At 34.3% G+C, this 12,271-nt stretch overlaps 2 protein-coding genes across 6 annotated transcripts; both read right to left on the reverse strand.

Annotated features, from left to right (window-relative positions):
* Positions 1–1,733: 1,733 nt before the first annotated feature.
* Positions 1,734–6,804, reverse strand: LOC105435941 (protein PHR1-LIKE 3). Of its 5 annotated transcripts, none has more exons than XM_011659794.2 (6): positions 6,305–6,804; positions 3,522–3,598; positions 3,409–3,421; positions 3,070–3,139; positions 2,887–2,956; positions 1,734–2,591 (listed from the first exon to the last, which is right to left on the reverse strand). In XM_011659794.2, the coding sequence occupies exons 1-6, from the start codon at positions 6,501–6,503 to the stop codon at positions 2,094–2,096; spliced, it is 927 nt and encodes a 308-aa protein (XP_011658096.1). In that variant the 5' UTR covers positions 6,504–6,804; the 3' UTR covers positions 1,734–2,093. The 5 variants fall into 5 exon arrangements, with proteins under 5 accessions (XP_011658096.1, XP_011658095.1, XP_011658094.1 ...); XM_011659793.2 differs by having other exon boundaries at positions 1,734–2,564; positions 3,367–3,421; XM_011659792.2 differs by having other exon boundaries at positions 3,367–3,421.
* Positions 6,805–8,651: 1,847 nt separating this feature from the next.
* On the reverse strand, positions 8,652–12,048 carry LOC101214932 (probable E3 ubiquitin-protein ligase WAVH2). The gene is made up of 3 exons (XM_004134947.3): positions 11,773–12,048; positions 11,447–11,563; positions 8,652–10,478 (listed from the first exon to the last, which is right to left on the reverse strand). The coding sequence occupies exons 1-3, from the start codon at positions 11,881–11,883 to the stop codon at positions 9,066–9,068; spliced, it is 1,641 nt and encodes a 546-aa protein (XP_004134995.1). The 5' UTR covers positions 11,884–12,048; the 3' UTR covers positions 8,652–9,065.
* Positions 12,049–12,271: the final 223 nt, after the last annotated feature.

Below are 12,271 nucleotides of genomic sequence, written 5' to 3' on the forward strand. Positions count from 1 at the left end.
CTGATTCCTTCTTCCAGTCTCTCGATTTTTGGGTCACAGTGACTGTGGTTTGTCTGGAAATTGAAATGAAAAGAGTGGAAGAGGAAGTTGTTGTTGTTGTTGTTTGTGTGAGTGTGAGCAGTCTTCTCATCATCAGCCTTTGCCTGCTTTGCTTTATGGGAAAGAACGCAAAAACCTTTGGTCCCTTTTGGAGTTTTGGCTAAACCTCAATCTCTTCTCCATCACTCACCTTTCCACATTTCTTTAACTTTCCATTCAATTCACACACTCATAAATTTTAAATTACATCCACATTTCTTTGTTCCATACAATTTAATTATAATAGTTAACTCTATATTAACCTCTTCAAAAAAAATTACAAATACATCCAAATTCGATTCTCGAACTCTATTATTAAAAAATCATGTAAAAAATATTAGTATAAAATTTGACCACTTTGATCATATTTACAATCTTTTCTAAACGGTTACTATACATTTAATTATTATTTCTAAACTTCCTTACTATTACTTATAACAATTATAAGACTATTGTTTCTCTTCAACTGTTTTAATATAACACTACCAATTGCATAAAGTCTTTGGTAAATTTTGTAAATTTACCTTTTCAATTCAATTCCTCTTTTTCTTTCACTTTTGTTTCTAAAAGTTAAGACTATAATTTCACTTTCGTTCTCTCTGTCTCTCACAAAATCTTTCCTAATGGTAAATTCACCGTTTAAAATTTTTGCCTTTTGGAGTAATATAAGTTTTACCTTTTTTCTCTCTCTCTTTTGTGTGTGGTTAGCTTTTAAGATTCAAATATATTTTATTAAAAATAAAACATATATCTTATATAATAATTCCTATTCAAAATTTCAATTTTACGAATCAGTTTTTATTTTTATTTTACAATTTTAAAAGTCCAAACACATATTAGATATTTTTAAATTTTATTAGAACAAACTGACACAAAACTTTAATTTAGATCTCGTTTGATAAATATTTTGTTCTACAATTTATGGTTTTTGAGTTTATATTTGTTTTTCTTTTCTAATATCTTAATCATAGTTTCCATTTTTTAGAGAACATTTGAGTAAACTACAGTAGAAATAGACTAAACTTAGTTTTTCAAATTTTAGTTTTGTTAGTAAAAATATTGGTTGAAGGCAACCTACATGAAGATTGAAGATAAGATACATGAATTTAATTTTAAAAACTAAAATAGTTACAGAATATGGTAAATGAACTTACAATTTAACCATATGTTAGAGAATTGCAAGCTAAATAATAAGTTAATAATAAGCAAGAAAAAAATTATGAGCAGAAAAAATAGCCAAATAACAAGAAAATAGTAATAAAGGAAGAAGAAGTTGGGCTCTTTGGGTTCCAACAGCCAATTATTTGGCATTTGGTCAGAGTCAAAACAACACATTGGAAGTTGAGAGGCTTTTCCTTATCTTTTGGAGGACAGCTACACTTCAAATATATATATATATATATACAACTTTTAAAATACTATTTGTTCCTTTTTTTATGAATGTCTCTAAATAAGAAAAAAGCAAGGCTTTATTCTTCCAAAATAAGTCATTTCTTTAAGAGACATATTCATTTCCTTTTTCCTAAAACCAAGGTCTGCATTTCTTTTTGTCTTCATTTTATTGTATACTTTATTCTTTAAGAACAATCAAGGCTTGATCAGTGTGTTGATTATGATTTAGTATGAGAAATAATTGGATACTTGCTAAGTGAAAATGGCACAATATTCAATCATTTTGCTATCATCGGTGGAAGACAATGTGCATTTCACCTACTAACAAGTGACACAGGAATGTGTTTCCAACATAACATTACTGATTACACCCTAATAATAGAATTAAATCTGTCAAAAGTCAGACAGAAATCAACTATAATTGTCCAGAACAGCAAAAAGAATGCCTAACTACTTGCGACGAGTTGTCAAAGAACTAAACTGCTCGGGTTTACAAGGTAGGGAGAATGTTCATGCTGCAGTTCATACCAGATTCTATGAATGGAAAATAATGAGCTTTTTACAGAGTTGGAAATAGATCATACTTTTCATCAATCATGATGAGTTTTTTTGTTTGCAGAACTTTATCCCCACATGTCGCATCCGGACACGCCATGATGGTTAACTTGGATGATGTTAGCATTTTGTATTCCTTCCTTGGCTCCACTCCAAATCAAAGATGCAGTTGCTGAACCCAAGTTAACCATGTTTTTCTTGCTTGCAGCAGGAGATTTTTCCATAGCCAATCCCCCGGGACTCTCATTTGAGGTTAGGCAGCTTTCGGTTGAACAATCAGCCCTCTGGCAAGGAAGATTAGCCTGCACTTCTTCTGTTCCATTCACTCTTTCCATCTCTTGTGATTGCGTGGTGTAGAAACCAAGTGGGTCGATGGAAGTACTTCTCGGGCTCTTGCGATCCTGTCCTTCGGACTTCTTGCTGTCTGAGTCCGAAACTGCACCTACAATGAATTGATCTGCAAGCATTTTACAAGCTCTCTCAAGCATGGCCAAATATCTTCGCTCGGCATCCTGACGAATTTGTAGGTGCTTCTCTGCCTGCCCAACGATGGTAAGGTAAGCTAGCTGAAGAATGGACCCCAAGTCTCAGTATTAACACTTGGAACTTGGAAGTTCCTATCCTATCAGCAGGTACAGAAATCTCCATCGCCAGTTTTTTTATCAGTAATTCTAAACATACTCGATCATGAGGACAATCAACTAAGCAAGCAATCTAAAAACCACAAACTTATATGCCTTTTCACCATTAAAATTATGTTTAGGACCCACTCCAGTATTCACTAACAAGTTTGGTTCTTCGTGGAGTCTTGTCCAGAACAATCATCAATTTCCATTTTGATGTTAAGGATGAAAATTTTACCTCAACTTGCAGATGCAATTTACTTTGCACCTCCATTTGCGCTCTTAATGCCTCCTTGACTTCATAACCACTGAAACAAACATTTAAGTTATAAACAGTTTGAACAAACTTGATATCTCATAACACAACATTCAAGGCATTATCACAAGTATCTTAAAGGAGGGAAAAAAACTCTTATCTTACTCGGCCATTTCAGAAATTGGCAAGTCAGGAGAGAAATTATTGGTACTTGGACTTTCTAAAAGGTATGCACCTGATGTTCATTGCACCAAGCGATAAATAAAGATTTAAATAGTTGACTAGATAGGTTAAAACTTTCAGAAATTAGTAGCAAGAGCAAATGCTGATAGTGAAAGGAGAGCAAGTTCTTTTGGATAAGAACTCCATGACCCAACACAAATAACGTAGTTGAACATCAGCAGACTCATGGAGGCTACATCGCATGGTATGCAAGGACAAAAATAGAGATGTGTCGCTTACCATCTTTAGATGCCTCACCCATATCCTTCCCAGATTGCTTACCTAATCTGTATTTCTGTAATAAAGAAACAAGCATACATAAAAATAAATCCACCATGAATTCCAACATCAGAACTCTTTCATAGAAAGATGCATTTTCATGCCATTATGATTACCTGGAGGTGGCTCTTCAAATGGAAGAGAGTCAGTCCTTTCACATTCATTGTTCGCATTATTGCTTTTGGAGTAGCTTCTGCACCAAGTGTTCAAATGTCAAACCCTGATCATTGACTAGAATTCAAATATGACCCATATCATCCCCACCCTTGTCCCCACCAATAAACAAATTAAAAGAAAGATAGTCAGAAGACCCATCAGTCAAGGCATGCAAAGAAAGTTTCTCTATGCTGCAAGTAAATGGACTAATGCTTTTTTTTTTTTAAAGTACAACAAATGTGGAGATGAGGATTTGAACCTTTGATTTCAAGAAAAGAAACAGACGCCTAAAAAACTAAGCTGGAGCTTCTGGCAACAAGTGAACTTAACGATTACACTACAAATTCTGGTTTTTGTAAAGTTCGAATCTTATGGTCAAACATGTCGATCATTCTCCAAAAGAAAATAAATAACAATATCTTCAAAGAAAAGAACAGGAGTCCAACCATTTTTGTCAGATTGTACCATTTAAGACCTTAATTGGAGTGCATAACACAGTTACACTGCTCTTCCTAACAATCTTGATCGGAGGTTTTATGTCTATCTCTAAGTTGTTCTTTGGGTGTTTTGATAGCGAAAAAGTCTACTTCTCATCCCAAAAGATCTAAAAACTACAAAACAAAAGGTAAAAATAAAGATTTTTTTTTTAAGTTCTTATATAAAACTCTTTAACAATGACATATTGAACATTACAAGTCTGCCACACAGTACGAACCGTATTATAAAAAGATTCACATTGATTATGTTGTGATATAAATACAGTATAACAATATTTTCTGACTGGCTGAATTGGATTTAAAAAAAAAAAACCAAAACCATTTCAAAATTTAAGCAACCAGTTAATGTGGACATTAGTTTCACAATGTCAAAACTTTAACGATCTCCTTTGTGGTTATATTGTACTTCAATCCAATATTTTTCCTGGAGGAGTTGAAACATTTATGTGTAACTTAAGCACATAAATAAAATATATAAAGACGAAATTGTCGTTCCCATTAAGTTCATATAACTACTTTCAACTGTAAAAACTAGATAGAATCACGATGATATTTTATCTTTGTGGACTCTTACATGTGCCTTCACCAGTATACAGATGAACTATTTTCACAACTAGAAAACAAAACTATCTTCAAACTGATGATGAGATTTCTTACTGGCAGACTGTGCCTTGATACTCCATTATGAGGCAAAGGCTAACAAAACCCGTAAATATGATAAGAAAGGATAACTTATGTGGTTGAGCAAATTTCACATATAATAACATTAATTATCGCTCCTGAGATATGACCATGAAGGAATCTTGATATGTACCTCACTACCTAGATCATTAAGTTAACTAGTGAAGGTGTTCAAACAACGAATTACAAAAACCTAAAGTTGTATAAAGTTTACCCAATAACATTCAAATGATGTCTGGTTCCATTAACTTTTCTGCAAGGTAATTTATTCATATACATGTCTTGAACAAAGTCAAACATACTGCAACTACAGTCATGCTTAGTTGCAGTGAATATGTGAGCATGAAAATGATGACGCATACTACTACTACTACTTAGGAATGAATCAAAACTGTTTATAGATTTTTTTTTAATCTGATTTCAGATTGTCTAAAACTGTATTTTAAAGGTATATGATGTTTAATAAAGTCATCGTATCAAATGAAGTTGATATCTAGTTGGATACAAAATCTAAAGGTATATTGACATCCTAATTATAAACTCACGATTGGGTTTTATGTGAAAGTCTAAATAGATTTCTTATCAAATAATGGACAGATACCGAGTTCCAACGGTATGCTTATTAACAAGAAAAATGAATGACTGCACCACAAAAGTTAAACAAAAAGGACCTCAAAGAAACCAATGAAGCCAAACAGAAGTTCCAGGGATTCCAATCCTTAAAAATAAAAACAAAGTGACACCCTTAAAATATTTGAAAGCTAGACAGACTAAAATTTTTCTTCCTGACTGTTTAAATGAAACAACAGCAATATCAAATATCCTCCATCAAAATCTAAACAATCTTTTATCCAATTAGAAGCATACCCTTCCCAGACAGCAATCATTTATGAACATTCTTCAAAGTACTCAAGCACAAAGTCCCCATTTCTAGAGACCAACTGAACTACTATGGCTTTGACAAAGTCGTGAAATTTGAAAGATCGATAAAGAATCTGCCGAATTTAACTACTCTAGAGGAATGAGCCTGGCCTCCCATCCCATTACTCTAAAGTCTTAACCCATGCTTTCCTTTTCAACCATAAGTTGCCTAATTTCTACTAAGTTTTTTACCTGGCTAAATGCTAGGTGATCGTCACCAATGAGAATCTTTCAACAGAATCAAACAACCCATTCACATTGTAAGCACAAGTGAATAGTAGAACTAAAATGTAGGCGTTCCACTTTCCAGTGCTTGATCCTGATGGAACGCAACTCATTTCAACGCATCAATCATTCATCACAATGCAAAAGTACTCAAAACGAAAATCGAAATTCTACACTAAATCGTCTAAAAAATAGGTACTAAGCAGACGATCGCCGCTATTCTTAGTAAAAGAAAAATAAGTAAATAAAAGAAGTTTAATCTAATCGAAGCTAGTTGAGTGAACAGCCTGCCCACTTCAAGTAACGCGTCTATTGCAACAAACAGATGAACAAGAAGAAAAACAAAACATCCAGATTAATGAGACTAAACGCTTATAAAAACTGGAGAAATTAAAGTAAATGGAGAAAGAAGCACTGACTGCCAGCACCACCGAGCTGAGTAACGGCATCGACGAATCGCTCGTGAAGATCCGCAGTCCATCGGAGGCGTGGTTTGGGATCTGAAGTCAAAACGAGACAAGGGTCTCCACGGTGAGTGTGGGTGAGGTCAGAAGCAACAGAACCACGGGGACCATGGATCTGGATATCTCCGTCGGGATTAACAAGTCTAGGAAACATAACCCTTGTCGTGAAAAGGGGAGAGGGAGAAGAAGAAAAAAAAATGGTGAAAATGGGAATGAAAGAAGGGAAGAAAGAAGGGATTTTTTTATCAGCGAGGGAAGGAAGAAGATGAAATCTGGAGTTGGGTTAAGAATGAATTAGAGAGAAATTGGAAGTCCATTGTTGGGTGATGAAGAAGAAGAAGAAGAAGAAGAAGAAGAAGAAGAAGAGTAGTGCGTGAGAGAGAGAAAGAGGGAGGGAGTTGGCACAGATTTCAAAGCTTTGTCTTTTTCTGTCATCATCGTCTTCGATGCAGCAATTAGTCGTCAAAATTTTGGAGAATGTAATAAACGACGACGATTATTCCACCATCCATCCAAGGGCAATTCCGGAATTCAACCTTAACTTCATAATTTCTTTTTATTAGGATTAGGAACTACTTCCTAATTTATTACAATTAATCATTACTCCCTATCTTTATTACAACTATTATTACTTTACTTAATTATTTTATTTTTTGTTAATTAAACTCAAAATAGATTATTGCTTCTTTTTTTTCTTCCCCAATCACTTCCAATAATAAAACCTTCATTTTATTGTTCAACATTTCTCTAAGTTCTTATAATAATAATAAAAATATTAAATACACGATAATAAATCATCCACCGACAATAGGGTAATTATAAGAATGAGGAGATAACAACATCCTAACTAAGAAAACCATTTTAGGCAATCTTCTTGTAGGAAAATGTACACTTTGATTAAAAGACGGCATAGACAAGGTGCACCATCTTTTCAACTTCAACTAAAATGTTTGTGGAAAGACTCAAATTTGTACCTAAATCTTGCGTAAGCTTTCAAACTTTTAAGTGTGTGGTGATTAGTAGAATCCATTCTTTTGAATTTAATGGTTAGAGAAAAAAAGATGTAAAAACCAAAATGAATGAGCTTTCAAGCATAAAGTTGAAACTTTGAACGTTGAGAAATAGTACATGAAGATTTCTATAGATATATGTATGAACAGAAGCATGAAAGAGCAATGAATGATTGACATATCCTATTAAATTTTAGATTTTCATTCCTAAACTTTATTGCACTTAAAAAGATATAAAAATAAGAAGCTACAAAGTTATATTATATTTTCTTTTTAGAAAAAGTTATGAGCAGTGGTGATTGTGAAATATTGTTGACGTCGACCCATTCTTCTTCATGGCTCACTCACTTTTTCTTGTATAAAAAAAGGTTTAGGGTTTGACAACAAATAAAGATTACTTTTTTAAAAAAGAAAAAAAAAATTCTTTTGAACAAAAATCTTGACAATCGAAACCAATTGTATGTGTAGAAGCACTTATCTCACTATAGCTATATATTTAGTACAATTTCAAATAAAAATAATAAAAATATTTACAAAATATGATAAAATTATAGGCCTATTTTGAATAGATATGAATAAAAGACTACTCGTGAATGATAGAATATAAAATTTTAGCAAATAATAATAATAATAATATGAATTCAATTAGAATAAAATTCCCAATTTATCCCCTATATCTCCTTTGTATCTCCACCAATAATTTTGTCATATTGATGATATTGTCTAGTGGTAGTTGAATCTTATTTGCTTTTTTGACTTAAAAGTTGAGATTTTTTTGGTTTTTGTTTTTTAGGTAAAATATTAACCAATATCATTATAATCATAATAATCATTTATTTCATTTTATTTCTTGAGCTAAAGCCCTCCTTACCCATAGCTCTCAACTTCCATCCCTTTCAACTATATAGTCTTTTTACAATTATGCCCATCTCCTCAATTTTGTTTGTGAGTACCCATTTTCAAATAATGTATTTTTCTTTAATATTTTTCTAATTTAAATACATTTTAAACAATAGGGCAAATTGCAAAAACTACCATAAAAAACCTATCTTCAAACCAATGATGAGATTTCTTACTGAAAGACTGTAACTTGATACTCCATAATGGGGCAAAGGCTAACAAAACCCGTAAATATGATAAGGCTATACTTCTGCGTTTTTTTTAATTTTGCTATTTTTCATTCATTTTCTTCTAATTTTTCATTCGTCTTCCATTAATAAAATTATAATTTAAAACTTTATTATTAAAAATTTTATATATATATATATATATATATTCAAACACATTATAAATAGAGGTCTAAGAACTCAGACATACATATCTTATAACACATTAATCAAATTTAAACAAAGTTTACATCAATTAAACTATAGTTCTTGAATCTTCCCAATGAATTTTTAACCCCTGATCTGTTAACAAACATTCCTATCATTAACAAGTATAATAAAACTTAATTACCAAACATATTGAATTGTTTGTTCTTTTTTACAACCACATTTTTTGGTTCTGAAATGATAAGCAAATCTCAAGAAAAGGTCACCCAAGACTCTAAAATGCTGCTGTTTTCTTTCAAGTAGGGGAGAAAAATAGCTTAGCATTGAATCTCATGGCCATCCCATTGTCCAATCACTTCAGTATCAGATACTATGTTGCTCTAAATTTTGGAGGCTCATCTAAGGCTACCTCTGTGTGTTCCATCTCTAAATTTAAAGCCGGTAAGAATGCAAATGCTTGGCCCATCTTCTAGCCATGAACGGATCGTGATACTCCCATCTTTCGACGCTGCTAATCCTCCCACCCATACTTGCATCCTCCTCTTCCCTGTTTTCACGACCAGCTTCGTCGAAAGTAACAATGTTGCTGCTCTTGTTTCCTATACTTAGCAGGGTTTCACCTACTTTGATGCACTCCTCATCGTTGACCTCCCCATCAACGTAGGTGTATCTCACCCTGACATGTCCATCGTTATCACTGAACAGGTTGTCGATTACAATTCTCTTTTCTTCGTCGCCTCTCAACTCTGCAATACCAATAATGGTTGATCTGCTGCTTTCCTCTCCTATTCTTAGTTGGATGTTTCTGATTATTCCTCTTAGTACTTTTGTCGTCAGGAATTCTTCGAACTCCTGCATTACAAAACCGGTTGAAATGCTGAATCCCAATCCTACGTGAAACCAATGGACTGGGACAACGGGCGATTCCAAGTTGATGAGATGGTACGGCTGAGTTCGGCTATCGGATAGGTGCAGTATGGAGGAGTTGGGGTTCTTGTGGATGCTATCCTCAAGTATCTTAACTGCTTTCTTCAGCCCTTCCACAGTATCTGGCTGTCCCATGTAGAAAAGACGGTCAATAACTTGTAAGGCGGCTCTTTTTCCATAAGATGTCATACGTTTCAAGGGAAACACGCGGGTAGCAGAAGACGAGTAGGTAACAATGGCTAAACGGTCGATGGAACGAAGGGAGGAAACCACCAAGGCCATGGCTTGCTTGAGGAGCCTCAGGTGCGGGCCATTGGCGCACGCAATCAGGACCAAGTCAGTCGCTTGTTGATGTGCCAATTTCACTGAAAGGTAATATCTCGAACTGTTCCTAGGGTTGCCTGTACGTGGTGTTTGCCGGGCTGGTGATTGCAATGAGGGAGAGGGGCTTCTACAGAGGAATTGCTGACGAAGTGGTGGCCGAACGTGGTGGTTGGAGCATACATAACCAGGGGTGCAACCACTCCCCTGAATTGGAGGACAGAAGCTTGATGGGGTCGTATGTACATAGAAAGAGAGGCGAGAATCATGAGTAGGTGTATGGTCCAGCTCAACAGGGTCATCATCATCATAACGACCGGAGAGCAGGAAGGAGCGACGATTGATGCGAAATGTGGCGATGGAATCATCAAGAATACGGAGAATAGGATCACTCTGTGGGCAAAGTGGGGCTGAATTCCGGGGCAACTGGGTCCATTGAGCTCGACAAATGGGGCATGTGACACTGCCATGACGGACATTCGAGGAGATGCAAGTGAAATGGAATGCATGAGAGCACTGTGCGGTGAAAATGGCCTGCCCTGGACGACTCCCTTTGGTTTTATAGTTCAGAGGATCAAGGCATATGGCGCACAGATTCTGCCATGCGAATCAGGACAAATATGCAGGTTAGATAATTGAATATTGAAAAAGAAAGAACCTTTGACTCAAATTAGAGCTAAACTTTTCTTAACTTTTACTCACTTATTAATCATACAAGTGTATTTAATTGCTTAATATTAAATATGTCTCATTTCAATTTAACACATTAATGATTATTAAATAATAAAACTATGACATGACAGACTAAGCAAATAAATCTTTTCTTTTCTTTTCTTTTCGAAAAAAAGGTAAAAAAAGAATTGAAAAGTAAGCAAGTAAGATGAGTTATGAAAGAAATCCAAGCCTTTCTGGTCCAAAAATAAAGTTGAACTCTCTCTATTGGATATTCATTTGAAGTAATAACCGGAGAATGACTTAAGAAAAGCAAGAGAGGATTTGACTGCCTTTTTACTCAGAAATTTAAATGGTAATTTTAATGTTTAACCCAGTAATCAGATTCACATCAAAAGCATAAAAACAAAGAGCAAGCAATAGACAAAAAAATCCTTAAATTGATACTGGCTCAAAAGCTGTGCAAGAATTCCACCATAATCAAGAAATATTTCCTTGTTCTAATGAAAATGTTGGGAAAAGCAATAAGAGATTTTAATTCTTCGGTGGGAACTGTGAGTTTCAAATGTACATAATTCTGAAGAATAGACTAAAAAAGAAAAAGAAAAAAAGAAAAAACAGATGCAAAACTAAAACAGCTCCAAGAGAGAACAATTTTCTAAAAAGAAACACTTGACGGAAAATGTTCACTCAATTGTTATTCTAAATACACAGAATCCTTTGAAACCGTCTTCCAAACAAATCAGGCAGGATGCAAAACTTAACGGCTCCAAGAATTGAAATAGCTTTCTACACTTCAACTCAAAAGGCTACAAAATTTTCTTTCAGTAAGACAATTTACATATGGAGAGCTCCCAAAACTAGGCAAATTGTTCATATGAACGGTCAATTACCTTGGAAGGCAGATTGTTCGTGGTAATTGATTCTGCTTGATCTGGAATTTCACCTTCTCCAACTTCTTCGACGACGTGCCTTGATTTTTCAGCCGACACCACAGACAAATTCGAAACCTACCGAACAAAGTCCAAAGAGAGTAAAACGAAATTAGAGTCGTCAAAGAACAAAATCCGAACTCGTAAGAGATCGTAATCTCAAAACAAAAACCCAAAGGAAGAACAAGAAACGAAATCAACGAATTCAGCCAAGAAATCTAAGAATTGAAGCAATGTAAGGGACATAAACGATAAAAAAAAAAAAAAAAAAAAAAAAAGAAGCTTACAGAACGAGCTTTTCTGGGAGAAAAGGAACGACAAGCGTATGCAGCAACAACAATCTTTCTAGCAGCTTTCTTAAGAATGGAGGAGGGTCCTCGTCGGCCTCCGCCGGCCATAGTGCAAAATACCTCACCAATGCAGCAGCATCAAAGGGTAAATAAGAGCATAAAGAAGCAGCAAATGAAGAAATGAGAAATGGCGAAATGTGGAAAATCCGGTGAGAGTGAAAGAAAAGGAAAGGAAATGCGCCTGCGAGTGGAGAGAGTCCCCACTACTGCTTTAAATTATTCAATGCCCTTCCTTTCGCTTTAATTATTTATTTCTCTCTTCTTCTTTTCTTTTCTTTTTCTCTTCAATTTATTTATTATTATTATTTTGGCATTTTGTATTAATTTTATTACCACTAATAGTGAGACCTTATTGTTAATATATATCAAACTTATTATTATTATCAATATGATCAACACGTTATTATTTCTAAATTAGACCCTATACAGACTTTAC

Source organism: Cucumis sativus, chromosome 6 (genome assembly GCF_000004075.3).
Source record: "Cucumis sativus cultivar 9930 chromosome 6, Cucumber_9930_V3, whole genome shotgun sequence".
NCBI lineage: Eukaryota > Viridiplantae > Streptophyta > Magnoliopsida > Cucurbitales > Cucurbitaceae > Cucumis > Cucumis sativus.